Source organism: Monodon monoceros, unplaced genomic scaffold (genome assembly GCF_005190385.1).
Source record: "Monodon monoceros isolate NGI ecotype Baffin Bay Population unplaced genomic scaffold, NGI_Narwhal_1 Super_Scaffold_7, whole genome shotgun sequence".
Lineage (NCBI taxonomy): Eukaryota > Metazoa > Chordata > Mammalia > Artiodactyla > Monodontidae > Monodon > Monodon monoceros.
Genome location: NW_021703784.1, coordinates 63445254 through 63467837, shown reverse-complemented (window position 1 = coordinate 63467837; position 22584 = coordinate 63445254). Strand labels below are relative to the sequence as shown.

The window sequence follows — 22584 nt, the reverse complement described above, 5'->3', positions numbered from 1 at the left end:
CGAGGGGTTAATGACCAGTAACCAAACCCTTAAATCAGCCCGCCCTGTCTGCAGCGGGGCCAGAAGCTCATACTTGGTAAAGAGGACAAGGACCATTTCTAGCACACATTGCGGATGTCACAGTCACCACGCAAAATTGAAATTTAAGAAAGCAAGGCTCTGCTCCTTCTCTGCCCCGCCCCGCCATGCCCACACCCTGCCTGCTGTTTCCGTAAATCCTTACCCGCAGGCCTACTGGCCAGGCAGAATCAGGGAGGGGAGCCCAGAGATGAGGGGCACTGAGGCAGGGAAGCTGGACCAGCAGCACCCCATACACACGCACTGGGTCTCTTCTCGCCCTCCATCCCTGCCTGCCTGTTCCTGCCCTGCAGTGCCTGTGGCCAGACTAGAGCCTTGATGAGCATTTTAACCCTCACAACTGCGTTCTACAGGTCAGGAAACTGAGTGGCTCTCAGCTAGGCAGTGAGGGTGGAGACTTGACTTAGAAGCCCACCAGACCACCCTTTTCCTAGACCAGCAGTTCTCAAATGTTCACGTATATCAGACTTAATTGGAGGACTTGTGAAAACACAGATTCCTGAATCCTACTCTCAGAGTTTCTGTTTCAGCAGGTTTGAGACTGGGCTCCAAAATGTGCTTTTCTAACAAGTTCCCAGATGATGCTGGGACCACACTTTGAAACTGTTGTCCTAAACAGTGGTGCATCCCAACCTCTCACCACCCTCCTCAGAGTTTTACAAACAATGCCCTGAAGATAGATCCTGCTTACCCCCCACAATGAGAAGGAGGTTTGGAATCCAGGTTCTGTCCCTATGTTTCCTCCCTAGGCTGCCAGAGTCCCCTCAATACACCTACTTTTCCACCTTGGCTGCACACTGGAATCACCTGGCCTAAAACCCCAAGCCTAGGCCTTACCCCTAAGACTGTGATTTATAGTTTTTAAAGCTCCCCAGGTGATTCAAATATGCAGCCAAGGTGGCAAGCACCGCCTGAGTTTGATCGCATTTAGGGCTGTGTCCTTTTCACGCCTCTATCCTCCCCCGTTTCATTTGCTCACAGGTCTTTCTACTCTCCCAGTGCACACCCCCTCCTCCAGGAAGCCCACCCTTCAGGCCACAGGTTGGTTCTCCTTTCAATGATCTTTGCCCTCCCATTCTGATACTTTGTAATCACCCTATTATGTGTAATTTTCAACCCCTAGACTGTCACTCCCCTGGTGTGACCCCCAACCCCACAGAGAGCTGGGCTCTTAATTCTTGGTTGGGCTACAACCGTCCTCCAGGGTACAGATCCCCTCTAAGTATCCAAAGAAATGACTGCAAGGACCCCACTTTGCCCTGGGTCACTTTTCCCATGAAAGCACCCTGAGAATAGAGTTGTTTTCTCCCTGTTTCTGAACCTCTTGTAAAGAGTGTCCGCCTATGGCTCTCCCCCTTCCAACCCCTCACCACTCACCAGGCTAAGGAAGGTTTTAGCCAAATACCACCACTGCCGCCCCATCTCCTGACGAGAGAGTGTCTCTGTCTCCAAGATACCTCATTTTTCAAGGGCACTTACTCAATAGGCCAGCAGTGTTGCCAAGGAAACATGGCTTAATGGAAGGAATAAAGCCGCTCAAAATCCACGTGCCATTGTTTGGAAGAGAGCCAGTACTTCTGTTGTACCTTGAAAATGTATTATTAAGTAATCTAACAACCCCATTTAGCTCCACGTTCCTGATTTGCTGGGAGGCCCTCTCCACCAACCCCCCCTCCCCCTGCCCATCCTATGATTCCCTGGGGAGGGCTCCAGAATTTCCATAGCAGCTAAGGTATGGTGAAGTAGGTAGGCGAGTCTGGACAGAAGAGGAGATTGGATGATTGGAACATATGTAAATTGGCCATATTATAGAATGCAAGGGACTAGGGGCCTGGAGGCGGTTGTAGAAAGGAGGTTAAAGCTATTCACCAAATGTTCACGAATTCCAGTTGGTGGCGTTTAAGCTGATGAAGATTTACTAGGCATTAGTGTCCTCCTCCCGAGTGAAGGCCTCGTGGTTGACAGCAGTGGTTTTCAAACTTTTTTTGTGAATTCTTCATAACATTTTGTTCAAGTCGAATGTTATGAGAAAACCAAATAAAAGAAAGAAAGCCCAGGTTGGGCTGGGAGAGGGGCCCTAGAACCCCACCCACCAGGCTGTCCTCCCACACCTGACTCAGGAGCCCATGAGACCCCTTTTTGGAGTCCGCGGGACTCAGGGTGAAAAACCTGGTGGAAATGACCTGGCAGTTCCCTTGCTGGTTCCGAGGGATGAGGCCCTTGGGGAGCCTCACTCCTGTGCCTGAGTCGAGGGTTGGGACTCGGGGAGGTGGTGCCCCGGCTCCAGCCCAGGCTGAGGGGAGGCCCATCTGAGCTGCTCCACCTGGGGAGTGGGATGAAGGTCCTGAACTGCCAAGATCTCAGCCTTCCCTGGAAACTCCCCCTAGTCAGGGAGGGGAGAGAGCAGCCATCTGCCTGTGCACCTGGCAAGGTCTTCAAAACTTTCTTAGCCTCGGTTTCCTCATCCTTACAGCTGAAGGTGACCGCAGGTGTGGAAGGTACCTGGGCATACAGGTGTACAAAACTATGTTGGTTTTCTTCCCACCCTTCTCTTCCTGAGGTGTTTCTCCCCGCAGCAGCCATTTCTGGCAGGGAGGTAATATTTCATACAGTGAGGGCTGGAGCTTGTAGAAGGCTGTACTCAGTCTCTGACAGGGGCAGGTCCCGCCTCCAAGCCTGCCAGGTAGAGAAGGGATGCTAAGCACACCTGGCAGGGCGCCCACCCGCATCCTAGAGGGTGGGGGCCCTCGCTCGTCTGGGAAATGAGGTAACAGAGCAAGCCGAACCTGCAGCCCTGGGGGTCTTTGCCTGGCCTTTGTTCTGTGGCCCTGAAGACAGGAGTGTGCACCCGGGGGCACTCCAGGCTCCCTGGCTGGCTGTCCAGCTCAGCTATTAGTCCTTACTCCTGACCCCGGCCTGAGGGAGAGGAAAATGCCCCTGGCGTGAGACCTGAGATACCCATGTGTTTGTCCTTTTCCCTTGTTGGTGATTTTTCTCTTTCAAGCATCAGATTGGGTTTGTAGCCCGGCTGAGCTGTATGGGCTGAGTGGTGAGCTGAAGCACTCACCTGTAGCTGAGAAGGAGCTGAGGGGTCAGGGATGTCATTTCTATGCCCCGGGAGGCTGGGGGGTTTGTGAAACATCCACATACAGGATGACCGCTCGCCCTCCACCTCTGACGTGAGTTACAGCAGGGCTGTCGCCGTCTTAGCACTTCGTAGCATCTTGTATTCTAGGCCTTTTAGTCAAGGAGCCTCCAGCCCTCGGCTGCTCCCTTAGTCCAGGCCCCCTCCTGGCTCGAAGGGATCACAGTGGAAGCTTCTAAGCCAGCCTGTCCCCCTCCAGCCTGGCTGCTGGAGCTGGAGTAACCGGAGGGAGGTAGGCGAGTGAGGTGAGAGGTTACAGGTGCAGCTCTGGTGTCAAACTGCCTCAGTTTAAATCTCAACCACTGTTCTCCAACTGTGTGACTTTGGACAAGTTCTTAAAATCTCCATGCCTCAGTTTCCTCATCCACAAGATGGGGATGATGGTAACAACTGCCTCATAGTGCTATTAGGATTCACTGGGCTAAAGCGTGGCAGCACTCCTGACATCTGGGGCTGGATAATTCTTTGCTGTGGAGGCTGTCTGTGCATTGTAGGATGTGGAACAGCATCCCTGGTCTCTACCCACTGGGTGCCCATAGCAGCCTTTCTCACCCCCATCATGTCAACCAGAAATGTCTCCAGACATTGCCCAATATCGTCTGGTTGGCAAAGCCAGCCCCCCCCCACCCGCCATGGTGAACCACAGTTCTAAGTCATTTCTTATTAAACCTCCAGCTTCCCTGTTGCTCAGAAAGCATAGCTGGGCCTGCCGGGCCTGCAGGCACTAAAAGTGGGGTGTCTTGTACAAAACTGTTTCCCTCTTTTGTGTTCAGGCCACTTACTGATTCAGTCCACTGCTGGCTGGGCTTCTGAGTTGTCCAGGTGACAGCTTAAGAGAATCCTCTTTGTGAATCTCCCTGTGATCTGACCAGCTTCATGGTTACCCCACTCAAGATGCGCTCTGTTGTTTGCCTTTTAAATAACAGACAACTGTCTGTCCTTATTATGATTTTCCCAGACTCTGGAGCAATAAACAGCTCTGATGACAGGTGTACTAGGTAGTAAGTAAGTGCACACATGTCTCTCAGAGCATCTCCTCGAAGCATTTCAGAACAGCTAAGTGGATAAAACTGATTTCAGCTATTACCTAGGCAGCCGCTTGTGTCTGTGGAGCCCGCCCTGGAGGTGAGAGGCAGGTCCTGATGACAGGGATGAAGGAAGGGGTGGCAGTGACCGGCTTCCTGGCTGTCCTTGTCTGGCAGCCCACACTCTGGAGCTTCAGGAGATCCGGGTCCTGGCCTGCCAGGTGCCTAAGAGCTACACCGTCCTGAGGAGAGAGCATGGTGCATTCAACCCAAGGACATAAACAGCTGTGCATCTCTGCAGAGAGGCTCAGGTGGCAGGCCCATGCTTTTGCACATTGAGGGAGGGCTTTCTGGAGGTGGTGAGTTTTTATATCTATTTTCAAAGTAGCAAGAGTCGGGGTATGCGAGTGGAGGAAGCAGAGACAGTTCCCATATCAGTGTGATTAGGACCATTATTTCCTGATATGTTAGTTTCCCCAACTTGGCTGTTGGATCATCCAGGACAGGGAACCACGGTTTTCTCACCCTCAGGACCCAACAGCGATTACTTGTTGGATGGGTGGATGGATGGATGGATGAGATGCCCACCTGCATCTATTTAATTTCCAAAATCCCACCAGTCATCAAATTCTCCCTCAGTGCCAATAAACTGGAAGCCACAGCAGGTCATCAGGTTTCCTTGGTGGTGAACTAAAAACCCAGGTCACACAATGGACAGTCTCGGGATTCTGATGAGAAGCCCAATTTAGGCGATGAATAGGTTCTCCTTGCCTCTGTGTTCTGGTCACATTTCCACACTGAAGCCAGGCATTCTACATTTGGCCTCCACTCAGAACTTTGGTCACTATGATACTTCACCCCCTTTAGGGGAAGAATCAGCCACCTTGGTAGTTTTGATGTCCATTTCCGTGGATTCACCAAACCTGATAACTTGTAAGTTTACCTTGGAGAGCAGATCCTAGCTGTAGTGAGTGCCTTCCATTTGTCTTTCCATCCTTTTTCTTCTGCTTTGCAGAGCTGACTTTATGGAATGTTTCCATGGGCTCCTGTGTTGTCTGACTTCCATCTGGGTTCTGCCAATGGGCCGACCCAGCAGAAGAATGGAGTGAGGAAGGGAGGGTGATGTTGGGGTGTTTATTAGCCACCACTCACCATCACCCGCAAACGTCTCCCTCTCTGAACCCTTCTCAGTCTCTCTACGTAACTTTTCTCTTACAGGTTCTGGTACCAGCTCTCTCCTCTCATCCCTTTGGGCCTGGTGGTGGCAACAGCTCCATGTTACTATTCCAAGGAACTATACTATCCCCATGGCTCCCTTACCCTATACCCACGCCATTGAGAACTGGGCCTTTACTACACCCTCCTTGGATCCCCCTACCTTGAGTGTGCCATTTGTTTCCTGTTGGGGCCTTGAGTGATACACTGGCCTGAAGTTCTTCTTATGTCTGAAGGGTGATCCTGCCTGCCTCTCCACCCCTCCCCTGGACTTCTGAGGGTCAGAGAGAATACGCCCCGAAGGACCACCCTTACTTACCCTCCTCGCTGGTACTGCCCTTCTCACTACACAGTCCATTTTATTCCCTGTACCATGCTTTTAAAGTCCTTGTCAACCATCCTCTTTTACTAAAGCAAAAAATACTTCCTTTTACCGTTTGAAATTAATCAAAAATATTTACCAGTGAGAATTTTTGTATAGATCAAGACAACAAGAGGGCCTACCCTGAATTCTAATCTAAAGCGGAGAAGTGTGGTATCTTGGTTTGCCCATGCGGCCTCATCGTAGGTGGGGCTGTTAATTTCTTTACTAGTAGAGGATGAGAGCTCACAGACCCCGTGACTGCCCACTCAGAGCCCTTGTTGGGAACCACTGCCTGAGGTTGGGGGAAGTGACTGAAAACTTTGAAGGCCAAGGGTCACATGACCTTCTTCTAGACCAGAGCCAGCCCTGATCTTTGTAAACAAAGTAATTCATTTGTATTGTCTATGGCTGTGTTTGCACTACAACTGCAGAGTTAATTGTCCAGACTGTCTGGCCCTTTGTGCAAAAAAAAAAAAAAAGGTTAAAACAGCAGCCTGACTGCTCTCCTTTGAAAGGCCTGGTTGGCCCCTGGCTGGCATCTTGGAACTTGGATTGCAGGAAGGTTCCCACCATTCCCACAGATGGTAAGAGTGGCTCACTGTGCCCACACTGATTATACAAATAATATGGTTTGTGCTGAACACCTGCCTTCCTTCTGGAAGTCTGGGATTTCAGTATATAAAAAGCCTGGGTGCTGAGCCTCTAAGAGCTTCCCTGGTAGATAACCCTTCACAAGCATTATCTCAACTCCTTCCTGCTTGTGAAGGGCCGTTCTCTGTGACTGCTGGGAGAGGACCGTTGGAAGCTTGTGCCTGGTTTCCTCCAGACTGTGCCCCACGTGCCTTTTCCCTTTGCTGATTTGATGTGTACCCTTTCCTGTAATAAATCATAGCTATGGTGCAATCAAACGCTGAGTCTCCTGAGTCCTAGTGAATCATCGAACCTGGGGGTGGTCTGGGGGACCACCCAACACACTGCAAAACCCCAAATATTTGCCACCTGGCCCTTTAAGAAGAAGTTTGCCAACTCCTGCTCTATACAGTCTTAGGACAGATGGAAATTACCTATTACATATCCACCATGCCGCAAGACTCTGAGCTCCCTAAGGTGCGGCCCGTGTCCTTTGCTCTTTAGCTACCAGCCAAGCACAGCATCTTATACAAAATAATTATGGAGGGGGGGAAGCCAGCAAGCCTGCAAATAATGGATTCAGGCAGTGTTTTTTTAAACTGTGGGTGGTGAAATCAAGTTAAAAGGTTATGGCCAATGTTTTTCAATGAAAGAATAGAATAGAAAATTGAGTACGCTGCATATAGTAAGGCTAAGTTTGATTTCTTGAACATTTTGTTTCAGTTGTACGTGCGGACCAGACACTGTATCGAATCATAATGTAAAAGGGTCTCTTCTTGTCCGTTGCAATGGAAAATCATTTGAAGGCCACTGAATTGTGGTCTCTTTGCCAGCTGCCTGGGGAGATGTCCTACAAACCCTCCCCATCTCTCTGGTCGTTAGCGTTTGACCTCGTTCTCCCCCTGCCCCCAGAACGTGTACTACACGAGCAGTCAGCAGATCCATGTGGGCATCCTGAGCCCCACGGTGGACGACGACGACAACCGGTGCCTGGTGGACGTCAACAGCCGGCCGCGGCTCATCGAATGCAGCTATGCCAAAGCCAAGAGGATGAAGCTCCACTGGCAGTTCTCTCAGGTAGCAGCCCCACCCGGAGAAGCAGCAGCATAGAGAAACAGGGGAAGGGGCCGGGGCAGGGAGGAATAGGAGGGATGGAGGAGGAGAGGGACCAGTTCTCGGGGTTTAGTGAGCACCTACTATGTGCCAGGTGTTTGGTATACGTTAGCTCATTGACTCATTGATACTGGCTCTGAGGGAGGTTATTATTGTTGTTGTTGTTGTTGTTTTAGTGGCATTTTATTTAACTTTTAGATATAAGGAAACAGCCTCAGAGGTGGGAGTCCCCTGCCTGAAGTCACACAGTGAGGGGCAGGGCAGGGATTTTAAACTCAGATCTCTGACTTTAAACCTCACATTTCTTCTGACAAGCCCCTTCTCACAAGCGCAGCCCCAGTCTCTCAGGTATAGACAGTGCTGGGTCGTCTCTGGTCTGTGAGCCGCTCTGCCTTCCTTCTCATTCTGTAGGGAATGAGGTTTTCTCAAAGGGCAGTGTCTGGGAGCCATTTTGTGAAGGGCAGTCCACACACTGGTGACCATGAAATATTCCTTTATTAAGTTTCCATCAATTCTGAGGACCATATTTATCTTCCTGCTCTGCATTGGCCTAGTTATAAAATGATGCTCCGGGGGCTTCCCTGGTGGCGCAGTGGTTGAGAGTCCGCCTGCTGATGCAGGGGACGCGGGTTCGTGCCCTGGTCCGGGGGGATCCCACATGCCACAGAGCGGCTGGGCCTGTGAGCCATGGCCGCTGAGCCTGCGCGTCCGGAGCCCGTGCTCCACAATGGGATAGGCCACAACAGTGAGAGGCCCGCGTACCGCAAAAAAAATAAATTAATTAAAAAAAAATAATAATGATGCCCCGGGATCAAGACGCCAGCTGGAGATGGCCCGCAGTGACCCAGCTTTGAAGAAAACCAGTGCCTTGGCCCAGAGGCCTCCAGCCCCTAAGGAATCTGCTAAATAAGGATCAGTTTCTGCCCACAGATAGGGACGCCCACCTCCCAGGTAGTGCAGGGAAAGCACTCAGAACAGGAAGTGATGGAGCCCGTGGGGTTTTAGGGCATCAGGACTGCTGGGGGCTGCACATGGTGGATGCTTCTGGGGAAGTCGGGAACAGAATGTCTATATTCATGGGACGAAGAGGCAGGGACCCCGACTCAAGCCTCCCAGCAAGCTGCTTCCGCCCTGAGAGGAGGCTGACAGGCACAGGATGGAGGTGTGCGGTTGGCCTGACCTTGATTCCAATCCTCATGTCCAGTGACTCTCCCCTGTAGTGGTGGGCCAGTGAGGGGAGGTCCCAGCTACGTCAAGTTCTATAGGCACGGGGCACCTTTGACCTGTGGTCTGGGGGTGCGGAACCTGAGGGCTGAGAGAGACCCTCGGTTGGGTCCTAAATGGATGGTGAGGGTCAACCCTGAGCAGCAAGTTCAACACACGTCATAGATTTAGGGGCTCGTTGGAAAGCAGGAGCGAGAGCCCAGACTAGGACTTTGGGACCCCGGGAAAGCAGATGCTGGGAAGCAGCACAGGGAGCCAATGACAGCGCATCTGAGGGTGGGTAGAGGATGCACGTGGCAGCTCTGAGTCCAGGCTGGGCCTGCAGGATGCGTGGGGTTCAATGAAAGAGAATGGTGCCCGGGGACTCCTGCCCTGCCCCTTCCTGTCCATATGACCTTTGACACGTGTTGTAAACTGTAAAGGTCTGTCCCGTAAGAGGAATTAGCTAAGGTTCATACTGTGCTTAACGTGTGCTGCACTTCCTAGGCGCCTGGCGCACACCAGCTCATTTAATCCTCACAACACCTGTGTGTGATTAGATGTGGACCATTAGCCCGAGTTCATAGATGAGGAAACTGCGGCACGAAGATGTTAAATAACATACCCACTGCTTATTATTATTATTCCTGAACTACTTCAGATTCTCTGTTTTACTTCTAATCGTGGGAGGATGTTGGAAGTGGCCCCTGGAAGAAGGTCAGGGGCAGGGCCGAGGCTTAGAATATGGAGCACTTCTTCCTACCACCTCTCTCTCTCCTGGTGGAGCCCAGATGCCCCAGCTGTGACCTGTTCTGACCGTGCCCAGCAGAAGCCTTTGTCACTTTCCCCAGCCAGGCTTCTGGCCCAGAGTGACACAGGACAGGGCTACATTTCCCCTCTGTCCTCCTTCAGATTACGAGGCAGAGGGAGCCCTGGAGGTGTGTGGTCAGGGAGGAAGGCTGGCCATGGGCTGGGTGGTAAAGTGGCTGCTGCCTCCTGGCTCGGATTAGATGCAAAACAGGCTCACAGGCTGGAGGCAGCAGAGAGAGGAATGGGTACCTCGGCCCGCGGAGGTGAGTGGGCTGACTTGGCCGGGTGAGACGGGGACCGTACCATCTGGAGGGACTCACCTCAGGCTGCTCCCTGCTGCCGTCAGCCCCACCTCCTGCTGCCCTGAGTTCAGCTTCCTCCTGGGAGCTGACTGACACCGTGCAGGAAGATGGGGCTGGCAGGTTGGGGCAGGGCTGGTGGCTTTCCAGAACAGAGAGTACATAGCTTGGCCCTCGAAGAAGGCTTAGGAGTTTGCTCCATATAGAAGTAGTGAGGGGCATTCCAGGGAGAGGCAACGGCACGGGTGCGAGCTGCGGGCATCAAACCCAGGCCACGTGCGGGCAGCTGCGGAGGGTCGGGTGTGGCTGGATCCTCGTGGACCCCATGGGGCGCAGCCAGAGATGCGCCTGCAGGGGCAGCTGGACCTGGACCTGGTCCTGTGGGAGGTGAGGCTGTGTGCGGGGGACTGGGGCGTTTAGGTCTGGGTTTTGGCAGCCCCCAGTGGCCGGGATTGTGGAGCTGAATGGGGAAGAGAGATTCTAGAAGCGGGGAGGGGCAGGTAGAAGAGTTACGGGGAGGCTCAGATGCAGTTTGAAAGTTTAGCTGTTCCCTCCTCCTTCTCCTCCATGACCCTGGGGTCTTCTGGACTCCAAGATCTCCTCTCAGGGCAGGGTCCGAGGCTGCCCCTCACCAGGGGAAGAGAGCTCGGTCTGTCTGTGGGGTCTCAGCCTCTCCGTGCCCAGCTTCATGCAGTTTGAATCCAAACCCGGGCTGCTTTGACATCCCAGCCCCGCATACAGGCACATCCGACTCCTTTCCAGCCCTCGTAGACAGATGGCCTTCCCACACATGCCCAGATCCAGAGGCCTTGGTGCCCCCAACCGGCTCTCATCTCATCTGCCCGTTCCCAACTGGGGCAGAGAAAGGAACATTCCTCCAAAATCCAGCTCCTTCCTTCACTCATCTCAGTGCATGGCCTTGAACAGGCAGCCGGACAGATTCCTGCTTGAAGGGACACAGTGACCAACCAAGCAGGCCACATTGGCATGTGCAGCCCTGAGGTCTGGGCAGTTTTCAGCTACTTATACGTACATCTAATTAAAACTACCGGGGCACTCTGGCAGTCACCTCTCTGATCCTTCTACCAAGGGGACCTGTTTGGAAATAATATTTTTAAATCCCTAATTTGCAAGCCCAGAGCAGCTGCTCTCACTTGATATTTAAAAATTAATGTATGTGAAATTTTTGTTTAATGCAAAATGACCAGTGTTTATCAAGCATCCTGGAATCTGTCCTCAAGCCCTCACTGGTGAGGAGCTACTGTTGATGAGGCCAGAGGAAGCTGGGAGCCTCTTAAATGATTAAAGTCATTGCTTGGGCTAATTTTCTTGCAACAGGTTTAATCTTTGCAAATTACAGGGGGATCCTACCAACTAAAATGTTCTGGTGGAGAAGTTGGGCTGAAAGATTTTACTGGTGCATTTCAAATCTCCTTTTCACTTTCACATTTTGCATTATTTACTCTCCTGAGGGCTACGTTTAAACTCCAGACATTCAGGCTGAATTAATTTCAAAATAATCTAGTGTGATTCTCCCAGGTTCTCCTACAAAGAAGATAGACATTTGCATATCTTGGTGTTCCATCTCATAGCCTGATTTTCTGTTTAACAAATAAAATGCCTTTCTTCTAACCCCTGCAAGCTCTTCTGAATTTTCCACGCTTCAGGATGAATCAGGACAGCGTCAGGTACTGACACTGAGAAACCACATTTGATGACAACATCTCTCAGCAACACTGATGCACAGGGCTCTGATGAGCAGTTTTCCAATGATGGACATTCTTTCCTTCCGTCATTCATCAAGCATTTATTGAGCATGGTGGTTGGGCGGGAGGGATGCAGATATGAATCAGACACGGCCTCTGCCCCTGGAGGAGCTCATGGGCGTATAAACACATAGCAAAACTGGATGACGAGAGCTGAAATGAGGCGGGTACGGTATTCCAGTAGCCGAGGGTGATGGGCTCTGTCTGCACAACTCAGGGATGGCTTCACGTTCAAGGCATGTTTGATCTGGATCTTGAAAATTGTAGGATAGTTCCCAGGCATAGAAAGGGAGAGCATCCCATGTTAGAGGCTCAGCATGGGCAAAGGCAAGAAAAAGCAGAGCATATTCAGTGTTGGTATGGATGGAATTTAGAATTTTCAATGGGACGTGAGAGAGATCAGACGTAAGCGTCAGTTTGGGGCAGATAATGGTCACTGAAAATCATGCTGAGAAGTTCGGACTTCACCTTAAAAGCAAAGGGAGGGACTAGGGGAGGTTCTTAAACTGTAGATTACCATGATGGGGTCTGAATCCCTCTAGCAGCAGACTGCAAGGTGGATTGGAAGACAGAGAAGAAAGTAGTGGGCTGTTCCATCATCCCTGTGAGAAAAGGGGTAGACTCGGTTGCCATGGAGGCGTGGGGCCAGGCAGCTGTTGGGGAGGACTTGGAGAGACAGTTCAGCAGTCTATTGGAAGTAGTGATGGATTAAATGGAGGTAGTTGTGAGGGGAGATTATGAATCCAGGGCCACCCCAGGCTCTGGGTCTGAAGAAGTCAGTGGATACCCGTCTCTAAACAGCCAACATTTCCCACATCAACACATGATGAGACTTCATTAACATTAGAAGTGGTAGTTGTGACTCCTCCCGGATTAGAGAATTTCCTAAACTGACTATGCACTGGGATTATAAATTCATATGTGTTAAGTATAAAACTTTAATCTTCCCAGAGTACCCCACCTACTGAGATCTGGGGGATTCTGGGATTAGGTGATGCAGTGTTAATGAAAGAGGCATCTAGTCAGTGACCCCTGGACCAGTAGAAGGAGAGGGAAGCAGCAGATATCAGGTCACTACACAGGAGAACGTTGTGGCAGGACATCTGTCATGTGAAGCAACAGACTACCTCTCAGGGGTAATGAGATGCCCACCCTCCCCACCATCCCCCCATCACCATTACTTTGAATGGTTAAGCAAATGCCGAGGCCTCTCTTCAAGATGTTATTGAAGGGACTCATGCCCTAGGAAGGCTGTTGTGATGTGTGTTCTTTAAGGTCCAACTTCCTTAAAGTCTATTTGTGCGCATGGTTGAAGCCAGAAAGACCTCAGGAGTGCCTGATCTCTGCCCTCAAATATCTGAAAGGCTTCTCTAGGCAAAAGAGAGCAGGATTGTCCTATGTAGCTCTGAGGGAGGACCAGCTGGAGGGAGATTCAAGGACAATTTACAGAGCAGCTTTCTCATAGTCAGAGATGCCCGGGCATGAGATTGGCCATTCAGGGAAGAGGTGGGCTCAGACGACCACTCAGCAGGCCATCAAACATGCTACAGCTCTAAGTGGAGTTAGACCGGATGGTTTTAAGGGCTTACCAGCCCTGAAATTCTGTAATTCTAAGCTCCTGAAGTTAGCATGCCCTGAAAAGGGCTTATTCTACCTAGAAGCCCAGACGGGGCCTGCCTTACTAAAAAGCACCATAAACTTGAAAATGAGCTGCACTCCTGGTATAAGGGTCATCGTTATCCCACTTTATGGAATTGTTTATCTGTTATTTTCTCCATGACTCTTTCTCCCATCAACCAATAGATGGGAGGGCAGGGCTGTCTTACACTTTCAGTGTCTCCAGCACCTAACAGAAAGCCTGAAACAGAAGAGACACACAGGGTGCTGTCAATTAAATTAAGGAGTCCTTTCTAAAAATTCACAAATATTAACACAAATACCCTGTGTGCCAGGTCTCAAGCTAAGTTTGTGGGAGACCCAAAGATGAACAAACCCTACCCTTGATAACTCTTCCTTGCATGCATGCATGCTGATTAAAAACTAATTGTACTAGAGTATTTCAAGGACATTTGAACATAATAGTCAAAGGGCCCCGCTTAGTTAGAAAATCCCTATAAGAACACTTTTAGGTGGTAGTGCATCCCAGCCGCAATACACAGACATGCGTGAAGAGGGGTACTCCAGTTTACTCTTCCTATAGCTTCAGATTTGGGGGAGGAAGGTGGAAATGATTTTTACTAAAACAATTATGCATACTGTATGAAGGGGAGTAGCAATTTCTATGAATATTTGTTAAAACAGGGGGCTTTGATGAAATGTCGAGGTGTTCTGGCCATATTTCACGCTGCCTCAGACTCTGGCATGTGCTCTCACTCCCGTTGGCCACTGGGTTCTTTGGTGGAAACACTGGCAAGGCCCATTCGGGAGTCCGAGGGCACACAGGGCAGCGTTCCCGCTGGTGGGCGGTCCTGCCATCCCACCCCCATGCTTGCCTCGTTCTCAGCTCAGCGTTAATGCATTTTCCAAATGGAGAACATCAAGGATAACAGCAGAGGTGACCATTAAGGCCAGGAGAGAAGAGATTTTCAAGAGCATGAGGAGACTGCCTGGAAGAGAGCTGAGGGCAGAGCTGAGCCTGCCTGGCCAGGGACCACTGGCTCTTACTTGTGGGATCTAATTTGATAATTTGATGCAAGATGAGTAACCCACTCAAAGAAGAACTTATTTGCAGAGGGCATTTCCCAGGGAGCACCACTGATTCTGCCAAAGAATTTCCCAGCACGCAAGGAGGAGGAGTCCTTGACTTTCTCCTGCTCCACCCCCCAGGCGCTGGCAGGAAGTCCAACTTTGAGAACCTTTTGTGCTGAGAAGAAAAGGCTGTAATCGGGTGTTTCCTTATGGCTCTGGAATAAAGCAGCTTTTCATTTCCATGTCACATGAAGGGGCAAGTGTGGGATCATCCAGTTTTGAAGGACTGACAAAGCCTTGTTTAGGCCCTGAATATTTTCTTAGTTATTTTTAGATTACGGCAGTCAGCACTTTAGACCAGGAGCCAGGACCAGGTGTGACAGCTCAGTGCCTCACTATTCAAACCTGGGTGAGATTTTTTTTTTTTTTTTTTTTCTTTTTTGCGGTACGCGGGCCTCTCACTGTTGTGGCCTCTCCCGTTGCGGAGCACAGGCTCCGGACACGCAGGCTCAGCGGCCATGGCTCACGGGCCCAGCCGCTCCGCGGCATGTGGGATCTTCCCGGACCGGGGCACGAACCCGTGTCCCCTGCATCGGCAGGCAGACTCTCAACCACTGCGCCACCAGGGAAGCCTGGGTGAGATTTTTAAATTTATTTATCAAACTTTTATATAGTGCTTACTATGCGCCACATACTACTGTAACTGCTGTATAAATATTACTTAATCCTCATGACCTTGCTGTCAGGTACTTTACCATCCCCATTCTACAGTTGAGGAAACTGAGGCACAGAGAGATTATGTAATTTGTCCAAGGTCAAATCAGGCTTCTGCCTCTAGGGCCCACACTTTAAACCACCATGCTGTGGAGCCTTTGTCTTGCCTCTACAAAGCCCATGGATTGCTGCAGTGGGAATTTGGGGCTGCGGTCTCCCTGCCAAACCTTGTAGGTGTGTGTGAACTGGCTGGATTCCTGCTTCCTCAGCAAACTCCCTCCAGCCATCCTGCTGTCTCCATAGCCCCCTTCACCTTTCCTTTTGCACTTGACATTGCCATTACCCCATTTTCAGTCCAATGGCCCTCACAGCAAATCCCAGGCAGGCTCTCACTCTGGCACAGGTGCGTCTCCTTTAAGAAAGACAAACACCAAAGCACTTTTTGAATAGAGTGTTGAATATTCGTAATACAGAAAGACCACTTTCCTCTACAAAAAGACTTAATCTCGGTGGGGGGGGGCGGTTCTTTAACTAGCACTAACATTCCACCCATGCTTTGAATTATTTGATTACTAATCATTAACTACTTAACCTGGGAACTCCCGAGCCCACTGTGCTTAAAGCCACAGACCCACTGGGCTACTTGCCCGTAGAAAATTAATTAGAACGGAAAGTGGAACGGGAGCTCTGAGATAAGCAGAGTCTTATTCAGTCCACACACAGCCCCCTCATAAACACCGTGACTGCAAACGTGAGCTCAGCCCAGCTGCTTCATATCCTCTACCTCAAGGTGGTGAGTGCGAGTGACAAGCCAGGCCTCATCCTTTCCCTGGAGAGGGTGACGGTTTGCTTGTGGTCCCCAGACTGTGATCCCTGGACCAGTACCACCAGCAGCTGAGATACTCGGGAGCTTAAAAAGGCACATCTTGGGCCCCATCGCAGACCCGTAGGGTCAGAAGGTGGGCCCCAGTGATCTGTGGTATCACAAGCCCTCCAGGGACTGTCTAATCCATTTACCCAACCCACATCCCCAGGAGAAACCAGGAAGGTTGGTCTGGTGCTTGAGGTCCCACCTCTAGCTGCTACAGACACACCTTGGGGAAACAGGAAGAGAGGAGGTGCATGGCTGTGTAACCTGGGGTCGGATCCTCAGTGCCTCAGCCCAAGGCGCTCATGGGCCACGGCTCCACATGCCCGCCAGGCATATAGTCAGCGCTCCGTGTCTGAGTGCCCCACGGTGCTCCGGTGCCTTTTGCAAATGAGAAGACTGAAGCCCATGGTGGCTCAGCCCCTTACCAGGGTCACGGCCAGGGAGAGCCGCCAGAGACAAGGCTGGGAGCAGAGTCCCGTGTTCCCTGCTTCCGCTCATCCCACCTCTGATGCCGTTTCTAGTCTCCAGAGAGGCTCGGAAGGAGAAGGACCTAGGCTGGGGGCTGGGAACCGAGCTCTCGGAATTATTATTAGCCTTCTTAATTCCATACATTCAGCTTTCCATTTTTTTTTAATGGGAAGTATACCGATTTCACTTTATTAGCCTAATTTCGGAATGGGATCAGGACTATGGGGTTGAGGTCAGGTGTGAAGGAAGAGGGTTAAAATTTGTGACAGCAAAGATCCCTTCAAAATTCCGGTGCAGTCCTCAGTCACTGCAGCCTAATGGTCAGTCAATAGAGCTGAAATCCAGAACACTGAAAGCAGACTCCTGTGCTCCATTTCTGTCCAGGTACTCTTCAGTCACAGTGATGAGGTCCACCAGGTTGCCTTTAGGAGGAGTCATGCTGTCAGGAAAGAAATTTACTAAGGTGTGAAAGAGCAGAGTTCTTTGAGCACAGGTGTGATCCACACTGGAAAAGCCTAGAGCTGTGAAATCTGAACCAGATTTAAACAGAGCTGAAGCTAGGAGCTGAAACTCTTTTGTCTCTTCTGGGTCTGAATGATCCACAGTTATATAAAGATCATTTTGTAGATATTTCAGAGCACTAAGGGGATCCATTTGGGCCTTCTCTTCAACCCTGTGTTTTCTTATGAGGTACTTGCAATGCCTCAATAAGTAATCTTTTGAAGGCCTACACAATTTCAGTGACCAGTAGTCATCTAATCTCATCTTTGGGGACCAAGATTTTCCTGGATTCCCACCAAATAAATAATGAACCTTGTGTATGTAACTCATCGTATACAAGCTGATGGGCAAATCTTGGACATGGTTCTTTCTCCTGAAGACTTTTACTTGGATTATCCTTTGCAGCTTGATCATTCTTATAGACACAAGACCAACTATTCCTTACAATGTCATAAATCCAGAATGAATTTCTGACATTCTCTTCCCTCTTTTCCTTGTCTTTGCTGAGTCCAGGTAAGACATGTATTTCATCCAGTTCTGGATCAATGGTTGCTCTCTGTATGAATCCTGTCATTGGAACTGATGATCAAACACCAGTTTCGGTCCTCCATCAGCAGTATCCTCACTGAGTAACATCCATGTGTTTGTGTCAATGTCATAATGATAGAAATCACTTTTCAGAGATTTGCTGTTCTTCACAGAGGAATCCGAATAACGCCCCGGTGTGTAGATTTGCCTTCATTGAATGTCAATGCACATTTTATGACATGATCTAGCGCTAGGAGCATTCTCTTTCTCAGTGTCTCTAGAGATACACGTCCATTGGTTCTCTTTCACACTGTACGCCCAGAAGTCAGCAAGATCTTGTGTTCCATCCCAGCCACCAAACAAATAAACAGTCTCTGTTTGAACATCAATAACCATCTGATGGCCTCCTCTCATTCCTGGTCGGTTATCTTCTCCATCACCTTTGGTACTTTTGGGAATGATTTGACTCCATCGTGGCTTATATTCCTGTTGACTGATGTACTGGTTGAACAAGCCATCATTTACAGCTTTTTCAATCAATTCTTCACAAGCATCAAAATCACCCTTCAGTACCAATTTATCGTGCAGATCTGTTAACATGGGATGTTCCAGGGCAATCTTGGTTTTCTTTTGCAGTGATTCAAAGGCCTCTGTATAGTTATGTTGTCTGAAGTGTTTTAGGCAAAGGCGAATAGCTTCCTGTTCACGGTACTACTTACTATACCAGTTGAGACAGGGTTGTACTACATCGGGATCATCAATGCCACTAAGTTCAACATACCAGATGCTAAAGTTAAAGCTGGGTCCCCACGATAAGAGTGGAACTATTTTAATGAATCAACAAGGAAACATCTGTTCACCAATTTTATGCTTCAAGGTAAATGTTTCTTTGTTATAATCATTCTTTAAGCCACTGGACAATAGCTTTGTCATGTTTTCTTCATTCATTCCACCAAAGACTTTAAATTTCTTCAAACTGCAGACATGAGTTTTCTCGTATTTTCCAAATGTGATATTCTGGACTATCGCAGGCCTTTCAAGCTTCAGAAACAAGTACTGGGCAGGGTAGTTGCTCTCTGTAGACCACTGTGAAGGCTGGTCATTTGGCTTATCCACTAAAATGTTCATTACACCCAAGTATCTTCCTTCTGAACAATGCCTTCACATAAGTATTCCCATTAAAGTTTCAGGAAGGTAGGTGGAGGAGAAGGAGCTCCACTTGTGTAGTGCGCAGGGCAGAAACCGGCACTCGGGCCCCGCCAGCCGCCATCTTGTCAGCACCGTAGCGACCGCCGCCCGTTTTCTTTTGATGCTGTTTCCATACTTAACTTGGTTTCCATTCCAGTTAGGCTCTCTGTGTGCTGTGGCATCCCTCCTGCAAGGTTTAATTGCCCTTTTTTAAATTCTTTAATTAAAAGTATTGTGTTTCCAGATCCTATAGTTTTAAGTATTACACAAATCATTTAGACGACTGGACTAATAAACCAAGCCACTGTGCCCTCCACCGAGGGCGAGGCCAGCCAGGGGCCCTGCATCCAGCCCCCGCCCACTTGTGTGAGGACCAGAGCCTGCTGACAGGTGGCCCTGCTTCCTTCCTTTCTCCCAGGCTCTGCGTTCCACACAGCAGCCAGGGGGACCCGGTTAGCATGTCAGTCCGACCCTGCAGTGGCCTGTACTGTCACCAGGTGAACAGCCGAAGTCCGTTCGCACAAGATGCCCCTCCCTCCCCTCTTGGGCCTCATCTCCCACCCCCGCCCCGTGCTGCTCCCTGCGCACACCAGGCCTCTGCTGGTGCAGGAACTGCACTCTGGGGCACAAGACTCCCCCAGATACACCTGGGCTCCTCCTCGTTCATGTCCTTGCCCAGCTCTCATCTTCTCAGGGGGCATCACCGCAACAGCCTCCTGCTCTCAGCACCACTCCGGTACCCTCACAACCTCCCGGTCTTAGTCCGTCCACGCTGCTATAACAAGAAAGGACCAGAGACTGGGAAGCTTGAACAACAGACATTTATCTCCCACAGTTCTGGAGGCTGGAAAGTACAAGATCATGGTGCCAGCAGATCTGGCGTGTCACACCTTCTCACTGTGTCCTCACGAGGCAGAGGGAAAGAGGTCATCCCTCCTGTGACTCTTCTTGTAAGGGTACTAATTCCATCATGAGGGCTCCACCCCTATGACCTAATTACCTCCCAAAGGCCCCACCTCTCATCACACTGGTGATCAGGGCTTCAACATATGAATTTTAAGCAGACACATTGTCCACAGCACTGCTCTACATTTTTGTGCACAATCTTAGCACCTCTAACACACTATAGAATTTACCACTTGCTCCCCCTCCTGGAATATAGTCTCCACAAAGACAAAGATCTTCTCCTGTTTAGTCACTGATGTATCTCAGTGGGCGGGAACTGCTCCTGGCATGTGGTAGGCACTCATTAAATATTGGATGGATGGATAGATGGATAAATCATGTCTTTGCAGAGAGCTCTCAAAAGAACTAGACCAACCTGACTCACCAGAGCCCTTGAAGCTCTTCAGATGACCTTCCACCCCAGGCAATGGGACACCAGCAGCTCTCGGTCTAGTCTACTACCTTGAGGCAGGTGTGGGGTGGGATAAATGGAGGGGAGGGTGTGGCCACTCATCCTAGTGAGGAACAGCGAAGGGGGCAGACTCCCAGGTTCTCAGCCTGGTTCTACCACTGACTGACCATGTGACCCCACCTCTCTGAGCCTCAGTCTCCAGTTCTACAAAATGGGGATAATTATCATCTCCACCGCTCAGGGTTATGGTGAAGAACACTTGAGATTGAGTGTGTGAAGCATTTGACACAGTGCTGGGGACATGGTAAATAAGCCTTGACTGTAACTACTTTTACCTCAGGGCCAGAGCCCGCAGGTAGAGGTAAGGATGGTAATACCACCAGGCTGCTCCCAAAGGCACTGAGCTCACCAGGAAGGGACTAAATCGAGAACAGGAAGGCTCCTTTGCAATTTTGGTGAATGGCATTTGGCCGGAGAGGGGGCGAGAGCCCACAGTTTGCTCAGTGAGAGAGGCTGAGGTCCAGGAAGGAAGACGGGAGGGAGACTGGCCACTGGCTCCAGCACCAAAAGGTGGGATGGCTCCTCTCTCCGTATCCCACATACGTACCAAGATGTATACCAGGCCTCCAAGGTGGCCTTACTACTCTATTCTAGAAGATTCTCCTCTCAGAGCCTTTGGGGAGGGTGCTTTCTTGACCTCATTCTCCACCCTCCCTACAGGCCCAGATGCCCTCACTGAGGTTGTGTCTCCTTCACAGCCCTGCTCTTGGCCTCACTCCATTTCCTCCAGCACCTTCCCGGAGACCACACAGGCTGTTTCTGCCTCAGGGTCCCTGTGTTTCCTGTCTCTAGGGTGCTGAAGGCACAGCTGGGCCAGGGTAGGGCCTAGAAAGTGCTATATATATTTTTTCTGTTTTATTATTTATTTATTTACTTTAACATCTTTATTGGAGTATAATTGCTTTACAACGGTGTGTAGTTTCTGCTTCATAACAAAATGAATCAGTTATATATATACATATGTTCCCATATCTCTTCCCGCTTGCGTCTCCCTCCCTCCCACCCTCCCTATCCCACCCCTCCAGGCGGTCACAGAGCACCGAGCTGATCTCCCTGTGCTATGCGGCTGCTTCCCACTAGCTATCTACTTTACGTTTGGTAGTGTATATATGTCCATGCCACTCTCTCGCTTTGTCACAGCTTACCCTTCCCCCTCCCCATATCCTCAAGTCCATTCTCTAGTATGTCTGTGTCTTTATTCCTGTTTTACCCCTAGGTTCTTCATGACATTTTTTTTTCTTAAATTCCATATATATGTGTTAGCATACGGTATTTGTCTCTCTCATTCTGACTTACTTCACTCTGTATGACAGACTCTAGGCCTATCCACCTCATTACAAATAGCTCAATTTCGTTTCTTTTTATAGCTGAGTAATATTCCATTGTGTATATGTGCCACATCTTCTTTATCCATTCATCCGATGATGGACACTTAGGTTGTTTCCATCTCCGGGCTATTGGAAATAGAGCTGCAATGAACATTTTGGTACATGACTCTTTTTGAATTTTGGTTTTCTCAGGGTATATGCCCAGTAGTGGGATTGCTGGGTCATATGGTAGCTCTATTTGTAGTTTATAAAGGAACCTCCATACTGTTCTCCACAGTGGCTGTATCAATTTACATTCCCACCAACACTGCAAGAGGGTTCCCTTTTCTCCACACCCTCTCCAGCATTTATTGTTTCTATATTTTTTGATGATGGCCATTCTGACTGGTGTGAGATGATATCTCATTGTAGTTTTGATTTGCATTTCTCTAATGATTAGTGATGTTGAGCATCCTTTCATGTGTTTGTTGGCAGTCTGTATATCTTCTTTGGAGAAATGTCTATTTAGGTCTTCTGCCCATTTTTGGATTGGGTTGTTTGTTTTTTTGTTATTAAGCTGCATGAGCTGCTTATAAATTTTGGAGATTAATCCTTTGTCAGTTGCTTCATTTGCAAATATTTTCTCCCAATCTGAGGGTTGTCTTTTGGTCTTGTTTATGGTTTCCTTTGCTGTGCAGAAGCTCTGAAGTTTCATTAGGTCCCATTTGTTTATTTTTGTTTTTATTTCCATTCCTCTAGGAGGTGGGTCAGAAAGGATCTTGCTGTGATTTATGTCATAGAATGTTCTGCCTATGTTTTCCTCTAAGAGTTTGATAGTTTCTGGCCTTACATTTAGGTCTTTAATCCATTTTTAGCTTATTTTTGTGTATGGTGTCAGGGAGTGATCTAATCTCATACTTTTACATGTAGCTGTCCAGTTTTCCCAGCACCACTTATTGAAGAGGCTGCCCTTTCTCCACTGTACATTCCTGCCTCCTTTATCAAAGATAAGGTGACCATATGTGCTTGGGTTTATCTCTGGGCTTTCTATCCTGTTCCATTGATCTATCTTTCTGTCTTTGTGCCAGTACCATACTGCCTTGATTACTGTAGCTTTGTAGTATAGTCTGAAGCCAGGGAGCCTGATTCCTCCAGCTCCGTTTTTCGTTCTCAAGATTGCTTTGGCTATTCGGGGTCTTTTGTGTTCCCATACAAATTGTGAAATTTTTTGTTCTAGTTCTGTGAAAAATGCCA

The 22584-nt window shown here is 49.4% G+C and overlaps 1 protein-coding gene and 1 pseudogene across 1 annotated transcript in view; one reads left to right on the top strand and one right to left on the bottom strand.

Annotated features, from left to right (window-relative positions):
* The window catches only part of GALNT18 (polypeptide N-acetylgalactosaminyltransferase 18), a 347432-nt gene that overhangs the window by 314844 nt on the left and 10004 nt on the right, over positions 1-22584 (top strand). Inside the window, exon 10 of the mRNA XM_029207628.1 lies at positions 7370-7534. Within this exon, the coding sequence (XP_029063461.1) occupies positions 7370-7534 (165 nt within the window). The remainder of the gene's footprint in view (positions 1-7369; positions 7535-22584) is intronic.
* Positions 16407-19011, bottom strand: LOC114886733 (annotated as a pseudogene).